At 46.4% G+C, this 14874-nt stretch overlaps 1 protein-coding gene across 1 annotated transcript; it reads right to left on the bottom strand.

Annotated features, from left to right (window-relative positions):
* Window positions 1–11515: 11515 nt before the first annotated feature.
* On the bottom strand, window positions 11516–12754 carry LOC125210528. Its single transcript, XM_048110071.1, has 4 exons — window positions 12599–12754; window positions 12260–12529; window positions 11980–12147; window positions 11516–11845 (listed from the first exon to the last, which is right to left on the bottom strand). The coding sequence occupies exons 1-4, from the start codon at window positions 12752–12754 to the stop codon at window positions 11516–11518; spliced, it is 924 nt and encodes a 307-aa protein (XP_047966028.1).
* Window positions 12755–14874: the final 2120 nt, after the last annotated feature.

Here is a 14874-nt window from a genome sequence, read left to right as displayed (position 1 = left end):
GTCTGGGCGGGGTTATGAAGGGCCGACGTTGGAAATTGATGAGGAAGTGCCTATGCAGACTAGTGAAGGAAAACAGAGTCAGCTGCATCAAGAGGAAAGCTCTAGACCCAGGGAAATCCTTGTTCAGGAAGACCTCCAGAAGGGAGATTTAGGGGGATCCCTACCTCGACCAAGGGACCCATTCTTCCTAGACCCCGAACCTGAAAAAGTGAGCAAGGAAGGAAAACCATTTCCATACCGAGGGGAAGCGAAGAAGAAAAAGGATGATACAGAGGATCTCATGGAGATTTTTAGCAAGTTGGAAATCAACCTGCCATTCTTGCAAGCCCTAAAAATGCCTGCTTTCAGCAAGTTCATCAAGGAGTTCATTGCAGGAAAGACCAAGCCAGATGGGAAGATTGTGATCGGGGAGAATGTGTCTGCTGTGATACAAAAGAGAAGGATGCCCTCAAAATGCACCGACCCAGGTATGTTTACATTACCCATCTCTCTAGGGGACATCAAGGTCGAGCATGCTATGTGTGATCTAGGGGCGTCAATAAATGTTTTACCGCTTTCGATCTATAAGAAATTGACTGGAGTGAGGATGGTTGCTACCAAGGTAGTGATCCAGTTAGCAGATAGAACTTGCATCTGCCCTGAAGGAGTGTTGGAAAATGTTATAGTCAAAGTGCATGATTTTCTATATCCTACTGATTTTTATGTGATCAAGATGAATGATAATGAGTCTGCTGAGTCCAGTGGTGTACTTTTAGGGAGACCATTTTTGCGTACCGCTAAGACCATTATCGATGTCTTTGATGGAACAATTTGCTTGGATTATAACGGGGAGAAGTATACTTTTAGCATAGATGAGGGGATGAAAAGGCCTTTAGATGTTGAGAATCTCTATGCTATTGATGTTATTAACCCCTTGGTCCAAGAGTATCTTGAGACGGAATTGATGCAGGAACAAATCGACAACTCGGAGTTGAGTCATTCGATTGACAGAGAAGTTGTAGGATGGTGTGCAGCAATGAACACAGTAGAATTGACAGATGAGGAACTCACGGAGGCCATTATGGAATTCTGCAGAAGTCCCGAGTCAGCCAAATCTAAGGGATCGGCTCACGTGGCTAGTCTGGAAAAATCTCCTGGGTCTGGGAAGGAGGCGTTACTAGAAATTGCGAACAAAAATCCCATGCCCCAGGAGACGAACGGAGCAAAGAAGGAATTGAAGACGCTTCCACCAGGCCTCAAGTACGCTTACTTGGAGGAAAATGAGACATCTCCGGTAATAGTCAACAGCAACCTGACCAAGGAGCAAGAGAAGGAGTTATTGGAAGTCATCAAAAGAAACAAGAAAGCAATAGGATGGACTCTCTCAGATTTGGTAGGAATAAGTCCGGATCTTTGTATGCACCACATTCGTTTAGAAGAAGGTGCGAAGGCTCATCGAGATGCACAACGGAAACTGAATCCGAACATGCGAGAGGAGGTCCTAAAGGAGGTGTTAAAATTGCTTGCCCTAGGGATCATCTACTCCATTCCAGATAGCGAGTGGGTCAGTCCTGTCCATATGGTACCAAAAAAATCTGGAATACAGGTTGTTAAGAATGAAAAAAATGAGTTGGTACCCACCAGACTAGTGACAGGGTGGAGGATGTGCATCGACTACAGGAAGTTGAACGAAGCCACAAAGAAGGATCATTTTCCCCTACCTTTCATTGATCAGATGCTGGAAAGACTGGCTGGCAAACAGTACTTTTGTTTCCTTGATGGATACAACGGCTATTTCCAAATCTACGTTAATCCAGAGGACCAAGGGAAAACCACATTCACGTGCCCCTTTGGTACCTATGCATTACCGAAGAATGCCGTTTGGATTGTGTAATGCACCGGAAACTTTCCAACGATGTATGATGAGCATTTTCTCGGATCTGTTGGAAGTATGCATTGAGATATTCATGGACGATTTCACCGTATATGGGAACTCATTTGATACTTGTTTAGCCAGCCTTGATCTAGTGTTACAGAGATGCCAAGAGAAGCATTTAGTGTTGAATTTTGAGAAATGTCATTTCATGGTGACTGAAGGCATTGTCCTGGGTCACGTGGTTTCTGAGAGAGGTATTCAAGTAGACAAAGCAAAGGTGGATGTGATATCAAAATTACCATACCCTACGAACCAAAAAGAGGTGAGAGGCTTCCTAGGTCATGCAGGGTTCTATAGGAGGTTTATCAAGGATTTCGCAAAAATCACGCAACCATTCACTCGATTGTTACATAATGATGTGGAATTCGTCTTTGACGAAGGATGCGAAAGGGCGTTCCAGTTGCTTAAGGACAGGTTAGTATCAGCACCAATTATCAGGGCACCAGACTGGAACCATCCTTTCGAGATAATGTGTGATGCGAGTGATTTTGCTGTGGGAGCTGTCCTAGGACAGAAAATTGATGGAAAAAGCTATGTGATCTTCTATGCTTCCAAGACGCTGAATCAGGCTCAGAAAACTTATGACACCACGGAGAAGGAAATGTTGGCTGTCGTATACTCGTTTGAAAAATTCCGACCCTACATCCATGGGTCGAGGGTTATATTCTTCACGGATCACACGGATCACACGGCGATTAAGTACTTGCTGGCTAAGAAAGAGTCTAAGCCGAGATTAATCCGTTGGGTGTTACTCTTGCAGGAGTTTGATTGGGAAGTAAGAGACAAAAGAGGGACGGAGAATAGAGTAGCCGATCATTTGAGCAGAATACATCAGGGGGAAACAGAAGAGGCCATACCCGATGCCTTCCCCGAGGAGCATTTGTACCTTCTGGAGAAATTTCCTCGACCACTTAACTGGGAAGCAGTTTTGGCTCTAACCGGTCTAGGGGAATCGGATAAGGGGAAGCGCACACTGAACGCAGTAACCGTGGTTTGCTGATTTAGCCAACTACTTGGTCACGGGAGAGATGCCAAGTTCGGACGAAGTTTCCCGGGCCCAGAGGATGAAGATTAGAAGTGAAGCTAAATATTACTTTTGGGACGACCCTTACCTGTGGAAAATGTGCTCAGATCAAGTGATTAGACGCTGCATTCCCGAATGGGAACAAAGAGATGTGTGAATTCATTGCCACACCTTAGCATGTGGAGGTCACTTTGGACCGAGGAAGACAGCGAGGAAAGTTTTGGACAACGGTTTTTATTGGCCGACGCTAAAAAGGGATGCCTTTGAGTTCTGCCAATGTTGCGAGAGGTGCCAGCAGACAGGGGGAATTTCAAGAAGGGACGAGATGCCTCAGTCCCGGTGATCGGTGCGAAATTTTTGATTTGTGGGGAATGGACTTTATGGGACCGTTCCCATCATCTTGTGGGAACACGTATATATTGGTTGCAGTAGACTATGTGTCTAAGTGGATAGAAGCTAAGGCCACCACAACATGCGAATCGAAGGAGGTGGCAAAATTTTTGAAGGCCAATATTTTCAACAGATATGGAGTTCCGCGGGCCATCGTCTCGGATCAAGGAACTCATTTCTGTAATCGCACCATCGAGGCTTTGATGAAGAAATATGGTGTTCACCATAGAGTGTCGACTCCGTACCATCCCCAGTCTAATGGCCAAGCAGAGATTTCTAATCCTTTGATTTGTGCCAATGTTGCGAGAGGTGCCAGCAGACGGGGGGAATTTCAAGGAGGGACGAGATGCCTCAGGTCCCGGTGATCGTGTGCGAAATTTTTGATGTGTGGGGAATGGACTTTATGGGACCGTTCCCATCATCTTGTGGGAACACGTATATATTGGTTGCAGTAGACTATGTGTCTAAGTGGATAGAAGCTAAGGCCACCACAACATGCGAATCGAAGGAGGTGGCAAAATTTTTGAAGGCCAATATTTTCAACAGATATGGAGTTCCTCGGGCCATCGTCTCGGATCAAGGAACTCATTTCTGTAATCGCACCATCGAGGCTTTGATGAAGAAATATGGTGTTCACCATAGAGTGTCGACTCCGTACCATCCCCAGTCTAATGGCCAGGAAGAGATTTCTAATCGCGAGATCAAGGCGATATTGGAGAAAACAGTTAATCCGTCAAGGAAGGACTGGAGCAAGAGGCTCGGAGACGCATTGTGGGCTTACATAACTGCTTTTAAAACGCCTATTGGAATGTCGCCTTACAGGCTTGTGTTTGGCAAGATGTGTCACTTACCTATTGGTATTGAGCATAAGGCGTACTGGGCAGTGAAAGAACTGAACATGAAGCCGATAGCTTGCGAAGAAGAGAGGAAGTTACAATTGCAAGAATTGGAGGAACTTCGGCTGGAGTCATTTGAGTCTGCCATGTGGTACAAAGAAAGGACGAAGTTATGGCATGATAAGAATCTCCGAGTCAAGGAACTTCATGTGGGACAGAAGGTGCTCCTTTTCCAGTCCCGGCTCAAGCTAATGCCAGGAAAATTGAAGTCTAAATGGATCGGCCCATATACCATCGTCGGCATCCGCGCAAACGGAGCAGTGGAGATCCAGGGAAGTGCTCCTAACTCTGTTCCTTTCCTTGTCAATGGTCATAGAGTGAAAGTCTATAGGGATAATTCCGAGTTGTGTGTGGTGGACGAAGTTCCACTACATGCACTCCCTACTATCGCCTAGACGGACGAGGGGATATTCTCGATGAATTCCTGGGTCAAGTAGTAGGTTAACAATTTTGAAAATACAAACTGAACCAGGGAATCTCGGGAATACTCTAAAGAAGTGTGTAAATAGTTTAATTACTTTTCAAACTTAGAAAATCCAAAAATATTTTCGAAGCACCAGACTCCGAAGGAAACCGATACTTTATACTCTAACCTTGACCTGGGAGTCTGGAACCTTCAATTTTTTTATGTAGGGTCATGGTCTAGGGAGTCGTCTGGAGGAGAATCTGAAGGAAGAAATCAGGGGAAACTTGAAGGAAGAGGTCAAGGAGGGACGGAGAAAATTTGAATTTCAAATCTGCCGATAATTATGGAAGTTGTACGGTTGCTTACATCATGCCTGCAACTGCACCATCCTTTCATCAGAAAAGCAACCGTCGTCTCTCTCTCTCTCCAATAATCCCAAATTGATCGAAAAGAAAAAAAAAACTGAATTTACTCTCCCTTCTCTCTACTTTCATTCTCTCTCTAGAAAACAAACCCTAACCCAAATTCGACCAGATTTTCTTTCAATTTCAGATCTGCAGTGATGGATTCAACCCAACTCACCGGAAGTTCACAAAGCACGGTATACGACCCAGCCCTGTTGGCGGAATTGACGCAGAAATTGGGGAGCGTCGAGAAAGCAAAAGAAGTATATGCCCTGTTCGCCGCTAGCCTGATGACGTCCGCGCCGGTCGTACCACCACTGACGACTCCGGCAGACTCGGCAGCACAACCGGCGAATCTTCGTGAAGAAAGACCGCAAGAGTCTACATCTCAACGCGCAGAAACCGCTTCACAGGAGGCGGAGAAAGAGGAGGCGGTACACGAACGGCCGGAGGAGGATAGACCAACAAACGGCGGAACAGATGATGAGACAGAGAAGCACGGTGATGAGAACCCTAGTTTTGAGGGAAAAGAAGATGGTGAGGGGGAAACCCCTGTTTTAGATGAAGTTGTGGAGGGGGCAACCCCTATTGTGGACAGTATGATTGAGGGGGAAACCCCTGAAGGATGTTGCTGAGGGGGAAACCCCTTTGGAAACTGGGGATGAGACCCCAATTGATTTCAGGGGTGCGACCCCTGAGTTCGTGGAAGAGGGGGCGACCCCAAGTGGTGTCTGGGGGGAGAACCCCATTTATATTGAGGGGGCGACCCCGATAGTGGAACGTGAAGGGGAAACCCCGGAAAAGCTGTTGGAAGAAGCAGATCTACTTGCGACTGGAGTACCGGAGCCCGAGGGAGGGCTGAAATTGATTGTGGACCTGGTGGGTGACCAGGATGAAGATGAACCTAAGATAGATGAGAGGGCAGAAAGGAGGCGCACCAGGAGGAGTCTCCTCGATGAAGTCGATGACTTAGTTCCTGATGCTGCAGAGGCAGAGGAACACCGCCTGGCCAAGGAAATGGCGAGAAAAGGGAAGGCGGCGGCGACCTCATCTACTCGGTCAAGGAAAGCTCCCTCCGTCAAGGAGGTCGAGGAGACCCTTTCCCCTATAACCGAGGATCCCTCTATCGAGGAACAAGACGAGCCCATCCCTGAGCCCGATTATGAATCTGAAGAAGCTGAAGAAGAGCCTATTCCAGGACGTCCGGAAGTCTGGCTGACTAAAGAGTTGTTAGAGGAGATGAGGCAGTTCGACGATCAGAAGAGGACCGCAGTGTACAAGGAAAGATGTAGCGCTGGGAAGATGGCCAAATCTGGGAAGCAGTACAGCTCAAGGGAGCTTAAAATGATTGCATGTGACAAGGAATTCCGCGCTTGTATCTATTCGATAGGGTTTGAGTGGTTATTACAGCACAGCCAGGAGAGGGTGCCCGTGGATCTAGCAAGGGAGTTTTTCTCCACCTTTCGTTTGAAGAACACCACTGATCTCGACGCGGATTCAATAACGTTCAGGCTTTTTAATGAAGAATATGAGATGAGCATCCGGGAATGGTCTCTGCGAATGGGGTTGTTTACCCAAGCCGAGGATGAAGAGGGGGCATGGAATGAAAGGATGATTGGAGTGCCGAAGAACACGCCCGGTTTCAAGGTGCAAACGGCATGGGAACTGATCACGCACCCCAAGGCGGGAACGTTTAAGTCCAGCTACTCCAAAGCCTCCCACATTGAAGACCGAATTCTCCGCTTTGCTCAGACGTTTGTCAGTTACAACTTGATGGGTACCGCTAATTCAGCTCTTACAACTACCGACCTCTACTTCACATGGTGCATGGCGAAAGGCGTGAAGGTGCACCTAGGCTATTGGCTGGCTCAGGCATGCCACCAAATGACGAGCAACCCTGCGCGTCATATGTATACCTGCCACCTCCTCGGCGCCTACCTCCAACGAAACATAGAAATGAAGATTGCCAAGGCCGCTCCGTTGGTAGTCATGTGCGAACCCCCGGAAGTGTTCAGTGTTGATTATTTTTTCAACAAGGGGTTGCTGCAGACTCATGGCGCTAAGACCCTCTTCTACTCGTTAGGAGACAAGGTAAAAGCAGAGCCTGAGGAAGCCGAGGAAGCCATGCCAAGTGAAGAGGTTGAAGAGCTACGTAAGGAAGTCCAGGATGTGAAGAAGGAGATGCAGTTAATGAGGAGGGAAATGATAAAGGAACTTGGTGGGATCAGAAAGGAATTGAACGGGAATCGGGAGGAAGTGAAGACCCTGAGGGGCAACATTGCAGATTTGGCGGTGAAGTGCGCCAAACAAAATGAGCGAATGACGGAAGCGGTGGAGCTTTCGATGAAAATGTTGAAGTGGCTGCAGCAGACGCTCCCCTTGACCCAGTCGAAGGTAACTCCTGGGTCCAGCAGTGAAGTCAAGCAGCCCATTCAGAGCAGTCCCTCCGTCAGGCAACCGCAGCAATCGCTCAAGCAGTTGATCTCCCCGCCCGTTCCCAAACAAGTTCCAGCCCCATCTAAATCAAAGTCTATAGTGAGGAAGCCAGTACCCGAACAATCAGCACAGGAGGAGGAAGAGCTGGAGCAGCCAGCAAAGAAGAAAGTAAGGATGACCCGACCCGGAATCCCACCCCAGTCTGGCTCTCGAAGGAGCTAGCCCCAGAAGTGAATCACCACCCCATGACCAAGTAACTTTTAATTTTCATGCTTTCAGTTTTTTTTTTATTGTTATTTCTGTTACCTATGTGTGTTTTATAATTGTTTGTGTCTTCTCCCACTTAGCCCACTGCGTGGTCTAAGTGTGAGAAGTTTGTATTTCCTGTTTTATTGTGCTTTTCTCCCACTTAGCCCAATGCTTGGTCTAAGTGTGAGAAGTTTGTATTTTCTGTTTTATTGTGCTTTTCTCCCACTTAGCCCAATGCTTGGTCTAAGTGTGAGAAGTTTTTGTTTTTATAACCTGTTTTGTTGTTTTGCATTGATCTCTCTGTTTCCCCCCTTCACGACGATGGCTTGGGGACAAGCTTGAGTGAAGTGGGAGGGGGAGAGGAGTCAATGCATTAATTTGTCTGCATGTTAAGAGTCTGTAAGTCTAAGTTTTGTCGCATGAGCCAGTGAATATAATACGGCATGATCCCCTTAGTGAGAGTAATTGAAAGTAGGAGGCATTTCAACTTAGAAGCTTTTTCCTTTAATAAGCCAAGTCAATCTGAGTGAAGTGAGAACGATGGAGGATGCCCTTGCTTACTTAGTTGTGAAGCCCTACTATAATAGCGAGTTATAAGCCTTAACTAACTTCGAGCTAACACATGTTTAAGGGCCACCACTGAATGCTTAGGGAGAAGAGTTGTGAAGGAGAAAAATGGGAAATTGGGTTATGAAGGTATAAGCTGGACGAAGTCCAGGGTAAGGTGTTATAAGCTGGACGAAGTCCAGAAGAGAGGAGGAAATGGAGGAATAAGCTGGACAAAGTCCAGAGAAAAAAAAAAAAAAAAAAAAAAAAGAAAAAAAAGGGGGAGAAAATAAAAAATATATATATAAGGAGGAATAAGCTGGACGAAGTCCAGGGGGAAGTTGCCTAAAGGGTAGGAACAGTAATAGCCTGACCCAGGAAAAGGAGGAACTCTCATAACCCGACGCTTCAGTGGTGTGGCAATAACTTAAGAGAGAATCGATCCTAACATCCCTGGTGAGGAATGAGTGATCGAGTGAATCCAACAATTGGGTAAGAAAAAGGGCTATCTTGACAAGCTGACAGAATGGCTAGGTAGAGGAAGGGAAAGGGCCTATTTGGAGGAGTGCAACCTATTGGATTGACCTTAATCTTGTGGGGACGGTTGCCTAAAAGTTGAAGCTAGCTCATGCATATGTGTTTATGTGTTTGTATGTTTTTCTTAAACTTTTTAAGTTTTTAATTGTGTCTAGGTCTAGGAGTCTGTCTAGAGTCCAAGGAGTCGGTCAGGGGATAACTTTGCTTGAAATTCGCCTTATTCTTTTTTTTTCTTTTTATTCTTGTCTTTATACTTGAGGACAAGTATGGTTTAAGTGTGAGCAGTTTGATAAGGTAATTTCATGCATCGGTTATATGGTGAAAAGCGTTACATTTTGCTGGGTCTAACACGGTTTATAAGCCAGGTGTGTGACATAATCGCTAGATCAAGGAAGTGCTGAAGGAAACGATCTAGCGAAGGAATGAAGTAAAATGAGCAGAAGCTAAGGAGAAAAAAAAAAAAGAAGGCGTGAAGGAGGGAGTCAGTAGCTGAGGGCAACAAAGTCTATCTATACCTCGCTGGGCCCCACTCCAACGCCTATAAATAGAAGAGCATGCAACACACAAAGGAGGACTTTTTTTTCGCTCACTCTTAGCTCACACACATAACACACATGGGAATGGGAGATCTGGGGTAGTTTGGGTTACGAAGGGGTTCATTTCTTTAGAAAGTTTCAGTTGCAACACCGTCCGCGTGTGGGCGAAGATACAATCACTTTTATACTCAGTTTGTTTGCACTTTTACGGTCGAACTTCACTTTTGGGAGTCGATTCGGTTGTCGATGCTACTGATTATCTATTCACTCTGTTTGTTTGCGTTTATCTGTGATCTGTTCAAGTTGATTTACATAGATCCTGCTGTTGAGAGTTTATTTTGACAAGTTATATGTCGATCTCTGTTTTTGCTGCGGTAGTACTCGATCTGGGAATTTTGTTGATAGATCTGTGGTTTGTTGATTTATTGGAGGTTGTTGTTTAAATTTGAAGTTGTGAAACATTGGAGTTTGTGTCAGGCGCTTGGATCCGGAGTGGATTTAGCGTCTGAGGTTGGATCCGAAGCGAGGAGGTTGAGTTGTGCATGGATTTTGAGTTTTCCGCTTGCTTTCTATTTTACTTCGTCTAGCATCTGTAGATCTGTTTAGTTCTTAATTGTTACTCATTAAAATGGTTTAGATTCAGTCTGCTCTGTTCCGATTTGGTTCATGTGATTTTTATTCTGAGTTTTTACGCAATTTGGTTGAAGAAGATGATGTCGATGTTCGTTAGTACCAGAGTTAGTTGTTTTGCCAGCTTTTCGTCCGTACTCGGCTTTTTCAGTCATGGTCCCCACGGTCAGTTTGTTTCTCATGTCTAGGTGATTAGAGTAGTTTCTTAAATCTAGCGATAGATCGGGTAGTTTTTTAGCATGCTTGTTGTTTCGCCTAGATCCAGCTGTTAGCGTAGCAGTTTTTTTTAAATTACCAAGTTAAGTTTATTTTCCTCAACCCAAGAAAAATGCGTGGCAGCAGCCAACCCCAAAAACAAGTCCAAATCCTTGAACATGATTATTACGCATCCATCTCTGTGGGATCGATCCCTACTTCCCTATACTAGGTTTAGTAAAGTGGTTGAGGGTTTTTGAAAGAGTGCTCTGTGTGTCCGACGACCAGGATTTCCTACGACCAACGAGTTCCTAGACCGCGTGATCTAGCGGATTTGCTGGACCAAGGGAACCTGTTAAATTCCTTCTGTGCGCACCTAGACGCTAACTCAACACCCCGATGCTGCCAACTTCTCATCCACCGACAGCCTACCATACGGCAATCTCCAAATAAAAATTGAGATGGTGGGGGTCATCCCCTCGTTCCAAATCAGTCCCAAAATCTCATACTTTGGCAGTCTCGTCCGGATGCTCTCCCAGGCTGAGGTCACAGAGAACTCGCCATGACTAGTTAGACTTTAACACCTCACATCCTTCGCCCCCACCTCGATTGGCGTGGCTCTAATCAGATCGATCGTGTAGAGAGGTACGCCAAACCTGAAATACAAGTCATGCAGCATATCTTCATCCCATGCATGCTCATGCCAATATGATATAACAACCTGAGATTGCGGAAAAATCATATTCCAGGACGCATAGACTCCGGATGGAGCTAGCTCCAAGCCAGACGTCATCCCTGAAGCTGATCTTCGCCTCACCCAAGGACCAACGAATATAATCATGCATGAATGACCAAATACGACGCAGACGACGCCAAGTAGGACTATCATGTGACCAACATGCAAATGTATGCAAATGACAAGGAAGGATACTGTACTTCTGGGTCATGAACTGGGCCCAGAGAGACTCCTGTGCAAGGAGCCTCCACCACAGCTTGAACCCAAAAGCCACTGCTACCTCCCGAAACCGGCGAATGCCCAAACCTCCCTCCGCCACTGGAAGGCAGATCTGTCTCCAAGAAATCCAATGCAGCTTCCTCTTCTCTCCCACCATACCCCAAAAATATCTGGCAAGAATCCTCTCCAGCTCATCAAGAAACCCAACCAGAGGACTCATCACCTGTAATATATGTGTGCTCTTAATCAGAGCCAGCCGTCCCCAAAAGCGAGGTGACGATGGGACCAAGTATGTATCCTATCTAACATCCATTGCCTGAGAGGCAAAAAGTGATCCGCTCTCCTCGCCCCCCGGAAAATCGGCACTTCCAGATATGTGAAAGGCATCTCCCCTCTCTAAAAGCCTCCAACGTCCTCCACAACATCAGCAAACTCCATATGCTCATCCACCAAGTAGAAGTGAGTCTTCCCATTGTTCACCATCTGACCAGAAACAGCAATGTAGTGATTTAGGCATCCCACCAGTTTCTCCATCGCCTCTTTGTGAGCTCTAGAAAAAATGATGATATCATCAGCATATGAGAGATGAGTGATAACTGGAGCCTTCTTGCGACATCTGTAAACCATCTCCTTATCCCCCTTGATCAGTCTATCAAGACATCTCGAGAGGTAATCTGCTGCAAGCACAAAAAGAGAAGGCGATAATGGTCCCCCTGCCTTAACCCCCTAGAGGACTGAAAGAATCCTGTCGGGCCACTATTCACCAGGACCAAAAACCAGCAGGACGAGATGCATCTGCTAGAGATGCATCTGCTAATCATTCCCACCCAAGTCGGTGAGAAACCCATCTTTTCTAGTACCCTCAGCAGAAAAGGCCACTGCACTCTATCATATGTCTTCGCCATATCTAGCTTGAGAGCCAGATTAGGCGACCTACCCCTACTGTTGAGCTCCTTCCCCAAATCATGTATCAGTTCCTGGGCAAGCAAGGCATTATCACTAAGTAACCGCCCCTTAATAAAACCACTCTGATTCGGTGCAATGACGAGGGATAGCAAAGGTGCAAGTCTCGATGCCAAGAACTTTGTGATGATCTTATTCGTGACATTGCAGAGACTTATCGGCCTGTAATCCCCCCACGTGAATCTTCGATATGAGGATAATCATAGTCGCCGTGAAGCTCCGAGGCATGAAAGCTCCACTGAAGAAGTCCCCAACAGTTGCAATCACATCGCCCCCCACAATGTCCCAACAATGCTGGAAGAACAAGGTGGAGAACCCATGTGGACCCGACACACTATCTCCACTAATCCCAAAAACTGTCTCCCGGACTTCCTTCTCCTGCAGCGCCAAGCACAAAGCCTCCTGGTCCACTGATTCCGGAAGGGTGTGGATAAGAGACAGATCTGGCTTCTCAGGATCTCCAACATCAGACGTCAAGAGCTACTGAAAGAAGGCTGCCGCAGAGTCCCTAATCACTGTCTCCTCTGTCAAGGTCTGCCCTCCTGCCTCTATGCTGCGAATCCTAGACTTGACTCTATTCTGCTTGACCCAGCCATGGAGGAACTTGGAGTTCCTCTCTCCATCCGCTGCCCAGCTAATGGCCGCCTTCTGCCTCCAGAACTCCTCCTCCATCTTAGTCACAATTATGACTCTGCTAAGGCCTTGTTCAAGTCGGCCCTGTGTGCTGATGTGGGCGTGCTGTCATATAAGATCTGAGCCTGTAGTACCGCCTCCTCGGCCACCCTTAGGTTCTGATGTATGTTTCCAAACACCACTCTGTTCCACACCTTTAGGAACTTCCTAACTCTGATAAGCTTGAGCTTAAGGTTCATCATTCCATTGAATCATGTTCTTTCCTCCCAAACTCTAGCAATCTCGGTCTTGAAGGTCTCGTACCTCACCCACATGTTCTGAAATCTGAACGCTGGCCTCATGGTCTGAACAGAGAACTGGCACCGCACAAGCAAGGGGGCATGATCAGAGCTGAATCTCACTAAGTGGGTCACCCTCGTCGTTGCAAACACCAATGTCCAATGCTCCCCGATTAAGATCCTATCCAACCTCTCCCAAAGCCCTGCCCTATACCATGTAAACATCGGCCCGTCGAACCCCGGATCTATCAACTGGCAGTCAGCTATAGCATCCGCAAAATCCATCATGTCTCTATGTCTGTCTGTATCACTCCCCTGTCATTAGTAAGGAATATGTTGAAGTCACCTCCCACTAGCCACGGTCTTTTTTCCACAGCCAAGGAGATGTCCCCAAGCTTTTCCCACAGCTCATGCCTCGTCTCTCTCGTGTGTCTGCCATAAACAATGGAGATGTAGATCGGGAAGGGGAATATTGCAGTCGTGACCTTGACATGTAGGACCTGTCTCGAGTCATCAACTACCTCCACCGTCCAATCCTCATGAGCTAAATTCCAAATATGACCGCTCACATTGGCCTCAATAAATCGAAGCCCATGAAGGTTCCTCCCCACTGTCGGCACCGCCCGTTGGGGCTCAATCACGACAGCAAATAAAATTTTGTGATCTCGAATTAAATTCTTCAGATGCCTCCTAGTGTGGGCGTTCGCCACACCCTGAGCGTTCCAAACTAGGAACTGGCTCGACATGAGGCCTATTTATCCGACCCTCCAATCCCTTATTCACTGATCGATTTGCCACACTTAGGAGAATACAACAGCAGTTGACAAATCTGCTCCACCGTATCCACTGTAACCCTAGACCCAGCAACCACTTTGTTGCAGAACAACCCAAGGATCAAAGCCACGGCCAAACACCACACTTCAAGTCTCCAGTCTTCCAGGAACCACCACAATAGGTCAATTGATCTTGACCAGAAACCAGGAGTTCCCTCACACTCAACTCACTCACTGACTCAGTGTATATACACACGCATAACAGAGGAAGAAGAGAACCACACTCTCAAGCTTGTAGCACAGAGAGCACCAGAGAAGAAGAAGCACACAAACCATAATTTCATCACTCAAGATTCAGAGAGAAGAGAAAGAGGCAGAATCGAATTAGGGAGAGGAAAGAGAGGCTGAGAGTATATAAAAGACTCAGCATCAACACCCCACCAGAATCTGCCACGTAGCTAGGGTTTCCAAGGAGTTGGGCTCCAGCCCAAGTTGCATCTTGGGCTGGTTACCAATGGAGCAGACTGGGCCAACATTAAAGGGCCATACTATTGCAGTTGTGAAATAAGAAAGGAAGAATTAGTTTTGATTAAGCAATTTGGTTGGATTTGAATTGTGGGTGTGTAAATGGAGTCGGTAGAAATTGATAATATGCATAGAAGGAATTTTATTGATAGTAAAATGAGGAATACAAAGATCAAACTCTATTTATATATCACATGACATGAGCTCCAAAATATCATGAAGAAGATGCCGACTAGATGCTCCAACTCAGCTCCTTCTAGATGCCTCCTCACCATTCTTGCACTACGTTCATTCTTCAACAGAGTCTTCATTGATGACGACGGACGAAGTCATTGATGAAGTCGTTGGTGCAAAAACTCTGATCCGAAACGTGGAGAGGGAAGATCAGCTGCGTTTGGAGGCGTTTCAGGAAATCCAAAGGAGCACTGCAGAGAGGCTCTCAAGTATTGGATCTCAAGGGTGCTCATTTGGTGTTGGACGATTTGATCCAAAGGGCATCTAGCTAGGTGCTTGCCCGCCGCCTCCTATAATAGCTATTGGGTCGCTGGTCAGTCTCAGGGTTTTGAACATTGAAATGAACAAT

The sequence above is a fragment of the Salvia hispanica genome, chromosome 3 (genome assembly GCF_023119035.1).
Source record: "Salvia hispanica cultivar TCC Black 2014 chromosome 3, UniMelb_Shisp_WGS_1.0, whole genome shotgun sequence".
Taxonomy (NCBI): domain Eukaryota; kingdom Viridiplantae; phylum Streptophyta; class Magnoliopsida; order Lamiales; family Lamiaceae; genus Salvia; species Salvia hispanica.
Note: the sequence above shows the minus strand (reverse complement) of the source record. Positions and strands in the feature narration are given on the sequence as shown.

Bases quoted from the DNA above. Each gene is read 5' to 3' on its own strand.
- LOC125210528 (XM_048110071.1), bottom strand. From the start codon at position 12,754: ATGGAGGAGGAGTTCTGGAGGCAGAAGGCGGCCATTAGCTGGGCAGCG. The intron at 12,148-12,259 runs GTGGGGGGATTA...GCACCGAATCAG, and splicing joins TCCTCATATCGAAGATTCAC to AGTGGTTTTATTAAGGGGCG. The intron at 11,846-11,979 runs GTACTAGAAAAG...TCAGTCCTCTAG, and splicing joins AGTGGCCTTTTCTGCTGAGG to GGGGTTAAGGCAGGGGGACC.